The following is a 21,052-nucleotide window of genomic DNA, read 5'->3' as shown; positions in this document are numbered from 1 at the left end:
GGTTAATGAAGGTACTGAGATTGTGTTCAGTGAATGACAGACGGGTCATGTTTCATGATAGATGCAACATCATACAAAAACTAGAACAAGCAACTATAAACTGCAAGTGTGTGGTGTTGGTTTTCTTTACAGGAAATGAGAGCTGAAATCAGAAGTCAGGTTGCAGAGCAGTACAGTCCAAATGTTATCTTACAATGACTAACTATTCAATACTTTGACAAATGACTCAACATTTCCTACTTGTAATTAGGGCCACTTGATATACTGATTTTTAACTATGTATTTGGAAGAATAATTCTGGTGAAGAAAAATTAAACAAACTTGTGTACACTGCGATGTCTGCTTAACACTAGACTTATTAAACTAACTAAGATCCTTCGCTGTCTCATGAGTTGCATATGTCAGAATAAATGTCAGTGATTTTTTTTATGCAAATGTCAGTGAATATTCAAAAATCCATTTTGTTACCAACATTGTTCAAAATATCTTCTTTTGAACTGTCCCTTTAAGACAGAAACATTTTAATAGCATTTCTGAAATGTTTTATTTTAAATATGTATTACATACATGTAGCTAAATATTGTTTATTTCTGTGTAACTTTAAGGTTGCATATTTTTATTTATACTGTATAAGGTGCATATTTTTATTTTGAATTTTTTTTTGGTAAAGATTTTAGATTTTTACTCTTTTACTTACTGAAATTCTCACATATTGTCAAAAGGCTAAAACAAGTCAAGGGTTTTTAACTATATCACCTAGTCCTGCTCCCAACAGTCTTCCTCTTTTTCTGATTCTGTCCTTAATGCATTAGCTACAATATACTGTTATGTCCCGTTTGTTCTATTTCTGTGTTTTCTTTTGTTTTGGGAGGTATTTGTGTCCAGGAAGGAGACCAATTGGTTCCTGCAGTCTAATTAGTGCCACGCCCTGCCCGGTCAGCTGACTCCTAGCTGCCTATAAAAGCCTTCTTCGTCACTTCCTGCATCAGCCTTTCCTTCATCTCATAATTCCACCTAGGAGCACCATCATCTCTCTTTCATTTCACTATGTTTGAAAACTGTGTATGAAAGAGCTTCTGTACTGGTATTGGTCAATGTCACCAATGTGACGGAACTCATTGTGGATGACAGAAAGAAAAAAAAATTAAACATGCTAGTCTTTCTGTCATGAAGTCGTGACGCATCGCAGATGTGGAATCGGTTATCATCCACTATGACACACTACACAAGCTGAAACGATGGAATCTTGCGTCCTGACGCCCAATGCCGTTTACGACTCCCCATGACATCCTACATCAAGCAAATTGTGGCAAAATCGGGCTAAAATCGTGTAGTCTGAACCGGGCATAAGACTGAGAGTATCTTTGTGTGTTCATCTGAGTGTTTGTCTGTGAGAGACTGATCGTTGTGTTAGTTTTCTTAGCCCACTCATTCATAATAACTGACAACCGCACATTCTTTAACCTTGATTCTGGATTGCCCATGTTTGCTCACCTTTGTAATTAATTGTACATAACGTTCTGGGGAAGTAGGGAGGTCGACACCATTTTTGTTGGGATCTTTTATTGATTGTTTTTGGATAGGGAGGTAGGGAAGTAATTCTATTTACTTTTCTTTTCTTTTGTTAATGAAGGTAGTTAGAGGTATATGAATTAGTTGGTTTTTGCTTGTTATTTTGGCCTTGTCAGCTCCTGAAGCTATTTCTTAATCTAATTCCCTAGTTGTACTGTAAAACCATTGTGCTCATTAAAATACTGCTCAATCATTTTTATTTTTTTATTTTTTAAACAACTCTTCCATGTCCTACTCTTTCATGTTGCGCCTTTACCCTAGACGGGGCTTAACAATACTGAATATAAGGGATAAGGCTTTTTGCCTCCCACTCTCTGCTGAAGCTGTACATTGACTTTAACCCTGGAGGCAGCGGGGGGGAGAGAGAGAAGCAGGAGGGAGGGACAAGAGCATGGAGGGAAAGGAGAAACAGACAGGGCTTGTGCTCTTTTTCAGGGCTGTGAGCGAGGAGCCTGGGAACATGGAGCAGTTTGGCCAGCCTGATCGAAATATCCTGAGTTGAAATGTAAACAGGCCTGATCTCTGATCTACCCAGAGAGCCCCAGATCTGACCCAGCATTCCACCCAGGGGTTCAACGCTGACATCAGGAGCCCACTTTCTCATTTCATGGGCTGGACACTGACCTCTCAGGAAAGTGGAGTGCGTTTGAAGTTTTCGAATCTCCTATGCCCAAGACACCCCTACTGTCACATAATAAATTATGAATTTCAGATGAGTTGAGTAAACTTCATTTTAAACTGCTCCATTCTTCAATAAAAACCTCTTTGCTAAGCCTGCATTACATTTCGACACCATTACAAAACAATTTTGCACTGAAAACTGTCATGCAAACTGTTTAGATCAGATTGAAACGATAAGAGATCTGCAGGACATGCAGAGCTGCAGGTGCTACACACAGGAAGAAACGGCACAGGTTGACAATCTTTCCCATCTCTAACTGTCAGTTCTCTTGTTGTTTAGGAATAATAGCATCAACCTTTCTCCTATTACTTCTCAAGCACTGTGATAGCAAAGCATCTGATCAACTGGAGATGGAGATAACAGTAGGTCATTTGCTTTGTAATTTTTAGGTTGCATGTAAAAACCAATTAAAATCACTGTCCCTGAAGCCCAAATTTATCTAACCCTCTCACGGATAGTCAGTTGTTTTTTATTATTATTATTATTTTATTAAAGGCAGATGTTAATGGTTAGAGCATGACAAAACCTTGATAATGTGGTTAATCTAATGTTGTTTACAGTGAAATTATGTAATGATGGAAAGTGAAAGGGTAAGTGATAACACAGGGGAGTGTGGATATTTGAGTCATATCGTTCATTTATGCAACTCCCACGTACTGTATGTGGAACTGAACATTCACAAAGACATAGATTGTGGGATGGGGGTTTTGGTGGGTTTTTGTGGGATGATTTTTATCATCCACTCAGGGCCCTTGAATACACACCTGAGGATGCAGTTTCCCACAAGGGTTGGATTTCAGGTAAGTTCAACAGAGCATAAGACTTGTCGAAAGATATAGTGAACCACCCCCTCCAACACTTCACCTCATATTCTGCTCTGTTCTATTTAGTTGGGCAGGAAAAACCTGACAGACATCATAGTGCTCTGTGTGCTTTCTCTGTGCAATCATACTAAGCTTGAATGTGTCTCACAATTCACAACCATTGGCCGGTGCAATGAAAAGTCAACACTGCTCTTCCCTAATCTGCATTCCTGCAGGAATATTCCCCACATTGCATTGGAAATAAATTATTATTAAATATAACAATACTTAAATTAAGTATGCAGCAACTAAAAATAAATAAATAAAATAAAATAATAATAATGATACTTTTTGCTATTCACCTAATCATAATAATAAAAAATAGTAATAATAATCATAGAAATTATATATATATGAATTAAAGTGAAAAAGCAAAGATAAATGTGACATTTATTATAATACTATGTTACAAGGCTGAACATGTTCTGTAATTAGCAGTAGACTAATAAATTTGCAGCTTAATTAAATTAAGCCCAAATATGAAAAATTATGGAAAATTTACATTTTGGGGGATGGGGGTTTGTCAATAAGAGGTAACTGTACTGGTATCAGTAAAGGTGATACTGGCCTTGATAGTACTTGGTAAAAATATGTCAATAAATATAATTTAATATTCTACATTAATTTGGGCATTGCTTGTGCAATTATTTTAATGCTTAATCACAGAAAACTTCTAATTATTAAAAAAAAAATCTAAAAATCATTCATTCATAGCCCTACTTTTGATCAACTGGTGTCAAGGTGATTTTTCTATGGCCTAGAAAGTGTTTTTTTTTTTTTTCAGTTTCCTCGTTTCTCTTGGTTAACTATAATAAAATAAAACTCAGAATTTAGGTAACAGAGGCTGATACTATATGCTGAGGGGGTGATTTCTGCCCACAGCCATTGTGTTGTGCAAATGGAGGTAGGGATGTATATGCTGAATGGTTTCTACACTCTTCAAAGCCCCAGTCATGTCTCAGACTGTGAATAAAACATGAGGTATACACAAGGCGCACCCCACAAAGAAACCGCTAGGAGAGCCAGCGCGGATGAGGAGGGAATGCTTTTGATTTAAGCAGCATGAGCAATCCTACTTGAGTTTCCTAAAGTTCTCTTCTATTTATGCCTCAACCTTCCACTTGTACAATTTTATCTTGTTTTATAGGTCACATTTAATGCGTATAATGCATCTGTTGCTACACATAACTCAGATTAAAATTATCAACAGGCCCTCTATGCTTCAAAATACTCAGACAGCACACCCGTAATCTGTCTGCTGGCTGTCGGATGCATACTACACAGAAAATGGCAAGAGTTGACTGAAAATCGAATCTGACGGTCCTAACACAACTTCCAAAAGACAGAATGCACCAGTCCGTCTGGAAACAATGTCATCTTTATGAAGTATCAGGTTGATAAAATGAGAGCTTTTGAGAATTGTCCCATTGGTTTGGATGAAGATTGCCAGATTAGTGGCATCAACTTTTTAAAAGACACTAAAGAGTTTCACAAAATTGCCCCAAAAGCAGAACAAACTTTGGTAGCTGATTTTACACGTTAGTCAGAAAAAAAACATTTCCTGTCAAAGTAGATGGTTCTTAAAAACTGCAAACTGGACCACACGTTATGCTGACAGTCAAAAATATGCATCCACCCTTGACTTTCTAACCAATTGTTTATGTTTTCTGCCAAAATGTGAGTGTGCTCATGTAGGATTAATTCATTTTCATTTCAACATCCAGGGACCCATTCATATTCCCCAAGTAAGGCACAGGCAGATTTGCTGGGCTTAAAGTGGACTCCAAGGAGCTGGACTGATTGTTCCACATTCAGGTGGAGTGAATCGAAGCCACCTTCAGCTTCAACTATAGCCAAGTAACACCAGGAAACACTTTGACATTTCCTTCTTCCACCTATTATTTGTAATGCCTGCCTCTCATGCTTAATTATGTCCAATTATGTTGCTACATCCTTAAACATTGGTTTAGAGGTTTAGTCTTTCCAATAAGCATTGCTTAAAGGGACAATTCACTCAAAAATAAGTACATCAACAACTAACCAAAAAACTTTTCACGCCACACAAAAATTACAATCTTCTGCGTGACACATAAGATATTTTAAGGAATTTTCAAATGTTTTCGTCCAAAATTCACAGTCAAATTCAAACAACATTGGACCCCACTGAGTTATGATGAATGGACAAAATTCATTGGCAGTTTATGTTAACTAATGAATTAAGGCGTTACTCCACCACAAAATGAAAATTTTGTCATTAATCACTTACCCCCATGTTGTTCCAAACCCGTAAAAGCTTTGTTCGTCTTTGGAACACACTTTAAGATATTTTGGATGAAAACCGGGAGGCTTGAGACTGTCCCATAGACTGCCAAATAAATAACAGTGTCAAGGTCCAGGAAAGTTTGAAAATCATCGTCAGAATAGTCCATCTGCCATCAGTGATTCAACCGTAACGTTATGAAGCGACGACAATACTTTTTGTACAAAAAGAAAACAAAAATAACGACTTTATTCAACAATTCCTCTCCTCTGTGTCTCTCCAAATCAGTGTAGCACAATTTTGGCAATTCTTAAATTGTATTCCGAAGACGAATAAAGCTTTTACGGGTTTGGAACGACATGGGGGTAAGTGAATAATGACAAAATTTTCATTTGGGGATGGAGTATCCCTTTAACTAATGTTAACTAATGACACCCTAATGTAAAGTGTGAAGGAACAGTAAAGAATCAGAACACTGGCAAACAATATCTATGGTATGTTGTAGTCCAGTTTAAAATGTAAAAAAAAGTTAGGAAATAAATAGCCTATTAAGTCTAAATTTTTAAGTATTTGGTGCTGTGATGAACACCACAGCAAATCCTCAAACCTTAATGGCTATTTAAATACATTTTTAGAAAGTAGAGCAGCTGCTTTATTTATGGGGTTTCCAGGGTAATGGCTGCATTTTCTGCAGTTTAGCATCATCTGCTGTCAGAGAGTGAATGTGCTTTCATTTAGCGCGTCTCTCACATGTTCCCCCATGTTCTTCTCATGCATGCTTGTTTACATCAGTGCGGTACACGGGTCTTTCAAGCAGCATACAGCGGTGTTGTGCATTTTCACCAGTTGATGGGAATAGTATTCTTAAAATGCATTCCAAATTTTGAATAACTTGTTATATATAATTATTCACTGTATTTAGAAGTGCCCACGATAACAATATCGTAAAAATTCATTACCGTGATATATCGCATTACCAAATACCGGCACATGTCTACTGTCGTCATAGACGTCACTTGAAGCTAAATGCAGATGTTTAAACGGACAGACTATGGATGAAACCTGCTATGATTACCCTACTTTTAAAGCAATAATTTGATTTAAACAATAGGTCTACATAATATTCACATATACAGTTCATAGGGGACATATTGTAAAGCTGTTACAGCATGATATAGCCTACTATTTAAACCTATAACATTTACCTATTTTTGTCTCACAATTCGGACTTTTCTTCTCGCAAATGCAAGTATATATCTCGTAGTTCTGACTTTATAACTCGATAACTTAACAATTGCGAGTTTGTTAATTCTGTGGAAAAAAAGGTCAATTTTGAAATATAAACTCTAAATTACATTTTTTTTATCATTTTATTGCATTTTATTATGCTACTTTAAAACTGTCATCCGCCCACAAAAATGGTCATCACTGTTTGCAAACACTGAAATTGTTCTTTCTCTGTTAAAATAAATTATACTTTAGTATACTTTTAAAAAGGATACTTATTAAGGAAATTATATACATTAAAGTAAATTTATTTTTATTTTTGGTCACATTTGTAATGATGAAGTTGCAATTTAGTAAAATATGTTAACTTTAAATGTAATATTGAATAAAAAACTATAGTTAAAATTGTGTTTTGCATTAGTATGTTAGTTAACATCAAAATAAGTGTACTTCTTTAAAGCATGACAAAATATTATTAAAATATAATTATTTAAAATTACAACATGCACTTTTTAAAAGTGCATTTAAGTGTGTTAAGAAACATTGTCATTAAAGTGTCTCTGTTTAAAGGGGTCATATGATGCGATTTCAATTTTTCCTTTCTTTTTGGAGTGTTACAAGCTCTTGATGCATAAAGAAGACCACTGAAAAAACACTGCATATTCTTCACTGCATATATTAAATACATATTTCTAATTTACAAAATTAAAAAAGTCAAGAACCAAATACCAGTTGATTTACTCTCTTTTGTTGTTTAATTAATATGAATGACAGGCAGCAGGGATATTAGACTGCTGTCAATTTAAGAGCTGCCTGGATCCAATATACTATTACATGTTTTTTTTTTGTTTTTTTTTTCTCAGCTGTTTGCTTTTACTTAGGAACTAAATTACTGCGTTTATGAGGATACTTGCAAAGATCAAAATCTCCACCAGTTGATACATTTCTACCGGTTAATCATGTCTACCGGTATATCGCCTATACCCCTATCTAAGACTATGACTGAGCATTGTTCAATTGACATAAACTGGGCTTAACAGAGGCTGATCTCTTTAGATAAGCAAACAGAGCATTCATAATATCCCACTTTCTTGTTCCACAATCCCCTTATATGTTCCCAATTCGCTCATAACTCTGAAATTGGGAAAAAACAAATTCATCCATAAGCCCATAACACTTAATTACTGGCCATTCCTCTGACAATTGTGTTTTCAAGGCCTGTTTGAATTTGAGTAAACAAAACCAGGACATGTATTAAATAACTCTAAACATTTATATGCAGACTGCACGCTTCAAATGGCTTTATAGGAAAACCATCATTAAAGAAGGTGCTTTGAGAGCAATTTATCAAATCTTTGATAATGGAGCATGACAATGCATTGTATGGAACAAAACACAAGGCCATTCATGCAGTGTTTGCAAGATTTCATCATCCAGCAATTTCTGCTTGTGTAGATATTGGTGTACACTTTCAAAATTGGCAAAGCTGAAAGGAAAACCTGATGCCTTATGATTTTGTATTTTGCAAGAATATTCCTATGATAAACTACACATAAGCTGTCTAGATAAACAAAAAAGACAAATTCCAAAACATTATATAAATCATAAAATCTATTTCCCTAAATGCCTACAAAATGTGTCTTAACAGAGAGTTTCAGAATTACAGCAAAGCACTCATCTGTGTCTATGAGCAGAGACACTAAATAGATGCATCAACCTCAAGTGGTGTCAAACAGTGAAATCCCAAGAGGCAAATATAAGGATGGAGAACAATGAACCAGAACTGACCTGTTGACCGCAAGTGTTTCCGTCTGTTACAAAAGCTGAGGTTACAGTACAAAACATGTTTTTTCTTTCTAAATAATCAATAATTGTGAAAATATGCATACATTTGTATAAAATGGTTCTATAAAATATTCTAAAACTTAAGCAACAATTAAAGGAATAGTTCACCAAAAAATGAAAATTAGCTGAAAATGTACTAATGCTCCGGCCATCCAATATGTAGACGAGTTTGTTTCTTCATTGGAAACAGATTTGAAAAAAAAAATAGCATTGCATCACTTGCTAACCAATGGATCTTCTGCAGTGAATGGGTGCTGTCAGAATGAGAGTCAAAACATCTGAAGAAAACATCACAATAATCCACAAGTAATCCAGACTACTTTAGTCCATCAGTTAATGTCTTGTAAAGCCAAAAGCTGTGTTATTGTAAGAAACAAATCCATCAAGACATCTGTTAACTTCAAACTGTCCATAATCCATAAAAAAAACACTTATTCCAATGAAAAATCCATCCCCTGTTCCACCCATATATTTTTTTTAGAACTGTTTTGTACTATTATTGCTTGTAAATAATGCTTGATCTGTGATTTGATTGACTGATTTAATTCAGGCAAAAATACTTTTTCACTGGAGAAAGCAATATTATGGATAAAGGACTTAAAGTTAAAATTGTTAGATTGATGTATTTGTTTATTACAAACATGCAACTTTTGTCTTCACAAGATGTTAATTGTGCCAATTGTGGATTATTGTAATGTTTTTATCAGCTGTTTGAACTCTCATTGTGACGGCACCCATTCACTGCTGAGGATCCATTGGTGAGCAAATGATGGAATGCTACATTTCTCCAAAACTCATTACAAAAAGAATTATAAATTGTAATTTATTAATAAATATTGATATCAAATATCAATATCAATAGATATTGCAAAATATCACACTAAGTAAATCATGTGTTAAGCCATGCAAACTTGGCCATGTTTTGCTTGAAACTTGTGTGTATTCTATCTTTCTTTAAATTAAATTCTATGTGGTTTGATATTTTATCCAATGCAATGGCATTCTATCATTTTCTAATGTGATTTATGAGTGAAAATGGAGGGACCGTACTGTATAATCTTTTCAAAAAATAACATTTTTGAAAAATCAGATGTCACTGAATCACCACCTCTTTTTAAGTTATATTTCGTTTTGTTATATTTTTTTTAAAAGACCTTTAAAGAATCAAGTGCCTGCCTGCAGGGCCCTTTTTAATTAAACAGACGCCCCAATCTCTCCCTCACACACCCACAGCAATCACATCATATCAGTGTGTTGATGTCATTCTTTGGGGAATTGGTCTGACATGTGTCCCCACGTGAATTAGACAGATTATAAGATCTATTATGTGGCCATAGTTAATGCAACCCATAATACTTACTGCTATTTGAGAAGACATTTTGGATTCCGCCTCCGACAAACTGTGGGCTTTATGTTCACCGTTCACTCTGTTGAATTCAGGAGGGTGCTGAGAGGCCGATCTATCGCTCTTGTTCTTCCTGTTCTCGGGGCCCTGATGGACGATGCTTAAGAGATGGAGTGTGCTCTCATGTTCCCGGTCCGAACTTTCCGCCTGACCGCGCACATAGCGGTGCTCACAGGTGGAGTGATGGCGCCGGCACAGCTCTATTCTGGCACGCAAGCGTTCCACTATGGCACTGTGAAGCTGAGGAATGGCTGATCCTCTTGAAGTGGTGAGTGGTGTGACTGATCCTCCCATCCCGACGCCCAACATGGGTGCAAAACCACTTGGGGTGGCCTGGGTTGGAGCCGCCTCTCCCATGACCTTCAGTTCCCTTCGTTAACCCTTTAATGGACACACCAAGAAAAACAAGGGAAATTATTAATTCATTCAATTTATTTGGGCAATAATTTTTTTTTTTTTTTTTAACGAAACTAGCATTTTTGTTCTTTTTTTGTTGTTGTTACTTTGTCAGTTGTTGTTTTTTTTCTGTCTTTTTTTTCTTTCTTTTTTTTTTTTTACACGGAATAAATCTCAGTTTGCTCAAAAATTTACCCTGGAAACTACAGATTCTGCAAAAATAATATAGACACTTTAGCTGTTATCAGGAATAATGCTGTCATAGTTTGATACATGCCACCTCTAAGAATATGTTTTAATTATATATAAAATGTTAATCTAAACAAAATTATTTATTTCAGTTAAAATCAGTGATATTAATACAGAAATGAAAGTGCACTTCTATCTTTAATGGACATCTCAACCGGTTGAGCATGTTTTCTAAAAATGATTATCCTTTCACTAAATTTTTGTAAGCAGTTGATCTGGTATATTCAGCAAACCCTTTAAAGCAATATTTTATAAAAAAAAAAATATGCTTGCCTTGAAAAAATTCTTGAAAAAAGATATAGATCTCAGATGCTTATAGGTTATCCAAAAAATGTTAGCAAGGCATTGTTAAGAACGTTAAACATCAATTTAACGTCCCTATTTGATGCTTGTGTTTGATTAAAGTTGGCCCAAGAGAAAGAGTTCCTAATGCAACGTTGTTTGCTTTGTTACTTAAACATTATATAAACAATAGATGTTGTAACCTGATCACAAAGTCCTGGGGTCTTGCTTAAAGTGCGTCCTGGTAAACGTCAAAAAAGAAACGATTTTTAAAAGTTGTTACAAATTAATTTTAGTCAACGGTTTCGAAAAAGCTGACTGTGGCAGTGTTAATTAGTTAGTACAAAGTTGATAGAACTATCTCGTTAACTGTGCGCTAAACAGTGTTGTGGGTAACGCGTTACAAAGTAACGCGTTAGAGTACTCTAATTACTTTTTTCCTGAAATGTGTAACTTAACGCGTTAGTTTCGTGCGTAAGTAATCAGTAACTTCGTTATTTTTTAAAAAAAGTAATCCGTTATTTTAAGGAAAGGAAAATCCCATAGACAGTAAAAGAAATGGACACAGCGACCCCATTGGAACTCAATTGAGACAAGTGAAGCCCGTTTTTAGAGATTTTTAGAACTTCCGTTTCTGACGCGCAGACTCAAACTAAGCTTGATGACGTCAGCAACCTGTCTGACAGATGTAAACCTTCTAGTAGCTGTGCGTGCAAACTGCCATCGTTAATCTTGCAGAGACGGCGAGTTTGAGCGGGGAGTTCTTTGGCGTGAGTGAGCAGGAGTAAGTATTCTGATTAATTATTTTTTTATAGTATTTTAAAATGTAACGCCAGTACGCCATATCTCTTGACGTCTCCCCCGATTGCCTGCGAGCTTCTCCTCCTGTCTGTACGGTAATTTCTCTACTGTGCGACAGAGAGTCGAGTGGTTATGACGCAATCGTTAGCCTATTTTTACAAAAACTGTTTCTACGGGGCCATAATGTAACATAGAAGGTAATGGAGCCCTTTATACATTGTCGTGTATCTTTAGAAATAAATAATGGACAAATGGAGTCTTTAAAACGCCTCAGATGTAAAGTTATTCGCTGTCAAAGTGACGCAAAAATGAATGGGAGTCAATGGGATGCTAACGCAAGTGAAGTTCTGCTACAAGATGGCGGCACGCGGCCGACTTCAACCTCACGACGAATCACTTGCCCCACCAAAAACCCCGACTGCAGCCTGCTTTTTGTCAGACAGTAGGCCTAGGTCTACTGTGCCACCTGCGGATGTATCAGCGGAGCCGAAGCTTTGTGATCGTAAAGTCAATGGCTGTGATACGTCTGTGCCCTGCGCCTGACCCTGTGTGTGTGTGGGTTTTTTTTTTCGAACTCCCGGCAAGATGGCAGAGAGGACAGCGTTTGGTTTATGGAAGTACGCACATTATTTTCAATTTGTCCACGAAAAAGAAAAGAACATAACGGTAAAATGCACACTCTGCGTTGGTGAAAAGCTTCTGACGACCGCCAAAAATTCTACCTCAAATTTAAAAAAAACATCTCGCATCCAAACACCAATCTAGCACTCTGGTAGCAAAGCCTGCTGAGGAGGACGAGTTATCTTCGGAAATCAGGAGTTATCTTGTGGTGCTCATAATATACAGTAGCCTAGGCTACCCGGGCTGGGTAGGTGCGAATTTTGATTAATAATATGTTCTGTGATAATAAATAAATAAAACGCCATGTGGAATAGCCTATTGCTGACTGTCTTTCCTGTTATTGTTATCCTGCAGTGTTAATTTAGTCGGATGACTGACCTTATTCATTGTCGCGACTTCTAGGTGCATTTAAAGGGGCCGGGGGCTGTGTCTGTCATGTGTGAGCCACTGCAAACGGCTTTTAATTTTTGGTAACGCATGAGTACTCTAACGCGTTACTTTTATGAATAGGTAACGCTGTAGCATAACTGATTACTTTTAATTGATGGTAACGGGGCGGATTTAGTGAATTGGGGGCCCCAGGCAAACACATTAACGTTCCCACATAAAAATTCAAACATTTACCTCAGGGGCGGATTTAGTGAATTGGGGGCCCCAGGCAAATACAGGAATGGGGCCCTATACATTTGCACACATTTACCTAGATCAACCCTCGAGGTCCTTTTTTTTGTCGTGATGCTTGCTGCTGCACAATGGTGCCACATTGTTGTGTCCAATGTTTCTACATTTTTTATGTACATGTTCTAATGGGATTCTTTAATTTAAATTTATTTATTTAGCAGATACTTTTATTATTTCATGTTGTAGACCACGAAATAGAAATTGATTTACGGTTTTTTTTTAGCTTTAACATAAAACAAAATAAATTATAAAATGATAAACCTCACAACTGAAACTTTATATTTCTGGGATGAGTCAGAAGTATAAAATTATTATATTATTTAAAACAGATTTATGTGGGTGAATATTCGCATTGGTCTGAACAAAAACTGCAGACTGGATTATTGAAAATGCACATTCATTCTCTGCCAGTAGGAGGTGCTTTTGGAGACAGAAATATAGTGGTTTCCCTGGTAACAGCTCTAAAAAAAAAACAGCTCAACTCATAAATGGTACTTTATCAGGTAAAATGAAAATGTGAGTTACCAGCGTAAGCCTACATTTTATTTTAGTCATTTTAACTTGCTGTCAATTAATTAAAATATATAATCACGATTAATGGCATGATTGTCATGAGTTAATCGCACATTTTTATCTGTTCTAAATGTACCTTAAATGAATATTTTCCCCATGGTTTCACAGACAAGGCTTAAGCTAGTCCCAGACTAAAATGCATGTTTGAGCTGTCTCAGCTGAAAATATCTTGCTCATGACATATCTTAAAACGTATTGTTCTGTGTCAAGATGCACACCTGTAACACTTTCTTTTAAGGCATTTTTGTAAAATTTGCTTAAATATCTTAAATCCTGGCTTAAGCTAAGCCCTGTTTGTGAAAACCGGGCCTTCAAGTTTTTAATCTAATCAACATGGGCATGGACAAATAATGATCCTTTATGCAATAAATGTTTATTAGTGAAACCATAGTTAACAGAGCATGAAGAGTAGACATGTTTCATAGGTCATAGATGTTTTTCAAAGAACTCTTTTCATGTCTATTAGACACATGAAAAAAAAAACAGAAATACTAGCTTCCTATTACTTCTCTTTCTTTGCACTGAGCACTTTAAACAAAACCTGTTTGCATTTTCGCACGACAGGGCAGCTCACTTCTGAACATGCAAAATGTACATTTATTATTTATTATTACATTTGTTTGCCTCTCTGTGCCACATACTGTATTTTGATGCAGCAAAATTCTCAAAACTGTTTTCATTGATACATTTGGACTGTTTGTTGTCAGACAACCAGATGAATATGAAATAGTGACTGAAACGCGACCCATTAAGACTAACCAGCTCTCCCTTCCGAGAAGTTAATCTGCACAAAAAATCCTGTTTTTTAATCGTGCCGTCGTCTGATAAAAATCAAATAGGCTACAGAATAGCTTGAAGACAATAGCTGTGCTGTGATTTCAGCTATACTTATATGTAAAATTAGAGAAGCAACATGTCAATGTTTTAAACTGAAAGCGCAGCTCCTTTCAGCCGCGCGCTGAACGCAGAGAGAGAAGTGTGCGCGCGCGCTGGAAAGAGGGACCTCGCGCTCGTGCGGCAGTCAGCTTTAGATGCATACAATTTTATTTTGCGACAAGCTGGATACACAAGAAGCACGTTCAACTCGGACGCGCAGACGATTGTCGTGCATAAACACCGTAAACAGCAACCGTTCGCGTGTCCGCGCTTAATGCGCACCTCCTATATGAAAAGCATTAGGGGGCCCTTGGCTTTTGGTTCCTGAATACAATCATATATATCTACAAAAACTCAAAGGAACAAAAAATACATTATGTAAACATGTTGACGTTCTTACAGTAAAATTGAATGTTTTGGATGAGTTTTAGAAAATACACTTAGCTAGGTGTACAAACTCAATGGAAGAACGCGAAAATACGAACATTTCTATACTCGTACATATTTTCAAATACATCTATTACGAAATTAAAATGTGCTTTCAGGATCCACAACTTCATTTTTGAGTATCTATGCAGTATAACGCAACATTATTTCAACACTATGCATTATTACTTTCCAGTGCACTGGGGTGTCCTGCAGCTTGCTAGGTTGCCAAAATCACAGCGTGCGCTCATTCAACTCCATGCAAGGTGTAACAAATCCACAGTGTGCTATCAGAAGGCTTAACACAGTCCTGCAGCAAGGAACAAACGCAATCACGCTAATGCATGCGGTTATTAGTCGGCCAAACCCTAAACCAAAGGTTCCTGTCAGCTGACAAATAATACATGCAATTATAATCCATTTACTTGGAGCCAGAAATCCGCAAACTTCCCGAGAGTTCAGGCTGTGTACGAGCACTTCCCATCCTTGTCATTTAGGAGCCTGTTCACGGTTCCTTGTGGTGAATCCCAAACAAAGTAAATAAAAGCGTCGCTGCAGCTCGACTGGACTGGCGTTATCCGCGCGCTAGATCGTCAGCAGTCCGAGCGCGTACGGGGTTAGTCCGGAGAGGCTGGTTTACCGCAGGCTGACTACAGACTCCCATTGTATGAGCGGTTCCCTCTTGCTCGAAAGCAGTCTTGAGATTGGTGAGCTGTCATTTTGCAGGCTCTAGTGGTGCCAGCAGTGAATTACATGAAAGCAACTCGACTCTTACTGTAATATTGAACGCGTTACATTTACACATACCTTATTAGGGAAGACCGGCTAGTCACACTTTCATTCCAGTTATAATGGTATGAGAACTATTACAGATATTCTTTATAGACTACTCAAACATGAGCTTGTTGTAATACCAAATGACATGTAGGCCTAGTTCACTGTCAATAGCTAGAAGCAGTTTTAATAACTGTTACAAGCACTGTATATTTCAAGATATTTTTGTTTTCTGGAAATTCTATCCTAAAAACGTTTTATATTATATTACATAATATAACGTCACAATTCATTACACAAGTTAAAAACAAAAGACTCAAAAGAATACCCCGCTAGAAATATATAGAAGCATATGGGTAGCAATAATCATTTTAAAATGTAAAACATGTTAAACAATCAATTTGGGGAATACGTTTTCATTTTCATTTTACAACTTATAAAATGTTAAAATATTTATTTAATTTACATATATCAAAACTTGTGTAGGAAATGGCAAATGTAAATTATATAATGGAATTTCTAATTTCATTTTGCACTAAACGGTGCACATATGTATGGGAAAATGTAAATTTAAATACATAAATACATTGCAATTTTGCATGTTACATTTCAAAATGAATATTGCTACACATATGAATATTGCTGTTCCATATTGAGATGGTCACGATGTCGAGTTCTTTTAAGGGTTGGGGGATGTTATTTTGCGGACCTTCAGAGAGCATTCAGGACGTGCTGGGAATGTTTAGGGTACCATTATTATAGGATGTTTCCTCTATATCTCTGCACTACATTACCAAAATGTTTGCAGGACCTTTAGGGGACCAAACGAATAGTGTGCTTCAAAACTCACTTTAAACCACTATCGAGTGTTTGTAATAAAATCAATTTGCAACCTCACTTGGATTTTGGTCATTTATTGTTGTTGAAATAGGCTGTTTATAGCCTTTTCTAATCAGCTAATCGCTGCACCTGTTTAGCATTTCTCATGTAAAGATTCTTTATTGTTATGAAAATACCCCAAATTTAATGAAAATCTCATACAAATAATTTACTATCGTAACTGTGTGTTTATTTGCTTCATGTTTTGTGTGTAAAACGTTTCTCTGGGTTTGTTGTGGACATAATAGAATGCAGAAGTATTAGCGAAGCACGTCATATAGGAAGAGACAGGGTGGGTTATGATGGTGAGTGACATATTCAGCGAATGAGTGAATGAGTCATAGCAGCCATCGCAGATATGTAAACAGATTGAGACAGTGTTGAAAGCAGCTAATGCTCATCAGATCACATAAATCAGTGAAAAAAGCATAGAAATCATGATTCTCTCTGGTGAAATAAAGTAAACATGTAAATATTTTAATATCTATCCAAGTATGCATGTGGTGACCAGATTTCTGAAATGAAAACCGGGACATTTCCTAGTTCAGTGGTCAAAATTTTACCGAAATCTCACTTGTAATTATCTACAAATTAAACAATATATATATATATATATATATTATTATTATTTTATTTTTTTTTTTTATTTTTTTTTTTTTATTGTTGTCATATCATAATGAATAATTACAATGATGTTTGAGGATCAGACTTACCCTAAGTTATTAATAGGCCTACAATTCATCAAAAATCACACTATGTAAAGTAAATAGTAACTATTGCAAATAGTAAACTATGGTGGCCCAGTAGTGCACAACACAACGACATTAAAAAAAGCAAACATAAGCTAACAACATTCTCACAACACAACGGAAATGATCCCGACCACTAGAGGGCAGTGTTGACAGTTAAACACCGATATTTCCTCTAGACACTAGAAATTCTCAAAGTAAGTGATTAATATGTGTAACTTAATATGTGTAATCGATTTTTAAATGAACAATGTGTTTTTGTTGAATGTTTTGATATCCTGATAATCTTAATGTATCGATTCATGAATCGAGCAGAAAATAAATCAATAATATTTTCAGTTTGGACAGTTTAGCTCTCCTCTTGAACACAATGGACTCTATTCATGGTCACAGCCATTTCTCTTTCCTTAGAGCTTTCAAAATGACAAGAGGAGTAGATGATTTTTCATTTTACAAGAACTTCCCTGGATTACTGTAAATTAATTTCATCGCACAGAGAAGGGCATTAAACGTTTCAAGTTACATCAACAACTCCAGGGTGAGTATTGTTCTATCGTCTTCTAGCAAATCTAGCTAATAAGGCTGGATAACGCTGCTGCACCGATTTGCACACCACAGCTATAATGATAAAGGCACAGAGAAAGATATCATTTGAATCACTTTCAGAAAGTTTTTTTTTTTCCCCCAGCTAATGAACAATTAAAAACATTGACAGCCAATCAGAATCCTGCTATAACGAGCTCGAGAATTTAAAGCAGTAGACGAGCGTGCGCTTAGAATAAACAGATTATATCATTTGCTGGTGTGGACTGTAATATCGTTATCTTAATAGTTATCATTCTTTGTGTGAATGGGGCTTTAGTTTGACTGTTTCTGGCAGTTATTGTTATATTTTCAATATTTATTATCTGTAACCTGAAGCTCGAATTAATTGTTAACATTTAATATAGCAGTTTTCCAGGGATCCCTAACACAAAGATAATGAAGCTATTCAGTAAAAAGCAAACAAGATCAGAAATGGTTAAGAGGGACATCCTTTGAAATATTACTTATCTCTTTACAGTCTATTGGCATGTTTGTAACATTAGAGTGTCTAATATTGTTAAATCATCTTTTCATATCTTTCTTTATTCATAATGTACAACATGCCTATTTGATTAGCCCTAGCAGAAAAAAAGACAAAAATACAATCATATTGAATATGGCTCCATTCATAATGTATGCAACATGTAGTGACTGGTGGAAAATGTTTCTTTTTTTTAATGGTCAATTCACACTATACCTTTGTTTTTCATCTCAGGAGAATGTTTACAGTGGTGTCACCAGCGATCTGCCTGACCGAGTGGCAGAAGTGTTAAAAAAAACATAGTAACATACCATTACACTATCACAGTTGTATTTTACATAACTATTACACTTTATCAAAGTTTCTAAAATTTACATGTGGATATTTACATGTTTACATTACACTGGTGAGCAAGAAACCATATTAAAGTTATATATATTTGCATTTACATAATATTTAATTTACATTTTATATTCTAGTCTGTACAATTAAAACCAAATTATCTATCCCAAGTGTTTTGTGTAAGGCCAGATCTCTCTGTGGAAGCCTGACTGAAAGGTGGACCATGAAGAGGAGGAACTCATCGAAAGGCTGCAGAGACTGACACTGTCAAAATAAATTTAAAATAATTATGATACATGCATGTAATGTGTGCATCAAAAAATGAAAATAAATGTAACATTTTCTTTCTCGGTCACAAACAATACAATATCAATACTTACCATTGCATTGCTTGTTATTCCAGCTTGAATGAGACATGTTTTCAGAAAATACACACCAAACAATGTAAAAAGTTAGTTTGCCTACACTGATCTGAAGGATACTTTAAAAATGTATAATGTATTGACATACAAGAAAAAAAAAAAGATTTTAGCTGTGGTTTTAATTTATTCTCCCTTGTGTCATTCTAAATCGTTATGAATTTCTTCTGTGGGCTCTATCTAAATAGCTGACTGACAGTAACATTATTTACAACATTTCTGTTTGCCAGTGAAGAAAGCAAGCCATATGGTTTTACAACAACATAATGGTGAGTAAATGATGACTGCTTTATTTTTATTTTTGGGTGAATCATCTATTAACTCTTTAACACGTATTGCCTTGACCCACAGAAGAGGTTTTTTAACAAACAGGCAACCACAGCGACAAAACATAAATAAATAATAATAATTTAATTTAACAATAGGCCTACATTGTGCTTAGTAATATATTAATAAGGGTTTAGATCTTACCTAGTGTAGATTCGCATGCTGTTGTAGTTCTTTAAGTGGCGCCTGCAGACTGTAGTATCAGAAGTGATGTTAAAATCCTTAACGTTACTATGAATCCACTTATTTTGAGTTTCTTCATCCAGGGTAGAAGTGTGAAAAACCTTTGAGGATCCTCACAAAACGGGACACAGCAATAGCTGTGTAAACCACCCTCACGGATGTTTATGGAACTCTTTATTAAAAAATTATATTTTATGAGCCCTGAGATTTCACAGGAAATACGTAGGCTGTGTGCCGTGCATAGAGTCTATTGCCAGTTTCTGCAGACCAACTGCCCCCTATAAAATACCTGAAAGCCATACTCAAGTAAAAAGTACAGATATCTTACCAGAAAATGACTTTGGTAGATGTAGAAGTCACCGTTTGGAATATTACTTGAGTAAAAGTCTTAAAAGTATGTGATATTTATTGTAATTAAGCACAAAAAAGTTTTTTTTTTTTCAACCGTAAACGTATTTAAGTATTGAAAGTACAAGTATATATATGTCCACCACAATGGTCACTTCAAATGAATCAAATATCAACATTTAAACCTCTGTTAATTCTCAATAAGAGCTTCTCTAGATGTCTGACAGAAATAAAGTAATTCTAATGAGTGAAGCTGTTTGTGGAGATGTTTGGTCCTCCTCTGCTGAGATCTTCAGAGATTTAATGTCTTTGATTTGCAGTTGATTTTGCCACATGCTCAATCATCAGTTATTTCATTATTTCATAAAGATTATTTTATTTTCTTGATTTTAGGACAAACACAGTGTCTGGAAATTACATTGAAATAGCATGAGTCTAAATCTAATGCATCCTGAGAGTGTTGATTTGATCCAGAAACAGTAAAAATTGTGTCTAAATGAACCTTAAATGATGTTGAAAATATTTCCACTGACCACTTTTGAACTAGTTTTCAAGCTTGTAAGGAGGTTCTGTGAACGTCTATATCAGACGTACAGAAGACGTCAAGAAAAGACGTCATAAAAACTTTCTTCCTGGCTCCTTAGTGGATGTCTTTTCAACGTCTGCAAAGACATAATAAGACATCTACAAGACGTCCATTGGATGTAATTTGCCCAGTGGGACAGTTGTCTTTGTCTTCTCAGGTGTGAATCACACAAATATTCATGATGGTTGACGCCTACTCGCATATGCCCTTTACAAACAAAAAGTGTCTTAGAAAATTTAAATCAATCTATTGTTTTCTGTGAGTGAGTAAACATCATTTTGAAGCAAAAAATTCTAGGCTACAAGCTTCAGGTTTGAAAGTCTTGTGAACAAATGTGGTGTATTTGTTTTATGACCTTATTTCAGTGACTTCAAAATTTTAGTTTTTCACTAACCACGCACAAACGTTGTTTTCTCAAAAACACAATCATGTACATGCTATTTACATATTATTGTAGCCCAGTTTGTACTGAATACAGTGTTTTCAGACTTTAGCCATGTATATTTTTAGAAGCAACTGAAAAAAGCACAAAAGTCAGGGCATGTCAAAACTTCTCCAGGCCCCCAAAACCCCCTAGGCCTCAGAGGGATAACATTTCTATCGTAAACGTATCGTTAAAA

General features: G+C 35.8%; 1 protein-coding gene across 3 annotated transcripts in view; it reads right to left on the bottom strand.

The window, feature by feature from the left end:
- LOC109087154 (mastermind-like protein 2) overlaps positions 1–15,491 on the bottom strand; it is a 78,216-nt gene extending 62,725 nt beyond the window's left edge. Inside the window, exons 1-2 of one of the 3 annotated variants that reach the window (XM_042770826.1) lie at positions 15,185–15,491; positions 9,810–10,235 (exon numbers count right to left, since the gene is read on the bottom strand). In XM_042770826.1, the coding sequence (XP_042626760.1) occupies positions 9,810–10,211 (402 nt within the window). In that variant the 5' untranslated portion in view covers positions 10,212–10,235; positions 15,185–15,491. The other 2 variants (XM_042770828.1, XM_042770827.1) reach the window with 2 other exon arrangements.
- Positions 15,492–21,052: the final 5,561 nt, after the last annotated feature.

Source organism: Cyprinus carpio, chromosome A15 (genome assembly GCF_018340385.1).
Source record: "Cyprinus carpio isolate SPL01 chromosome A15, ASM1834038v1, whole genome shotgun sequence".
NCBI lineage: Eukaryota > Metazoa > Chordata > Actinopteri > Cypriniformes > Cyprinidae > Cyprinus > Cyprinus carpio.
Note: the sequence above shows the minus strand (reverse complement) of the source record. Positions and strands in the feature narration are given on the sequence as shown.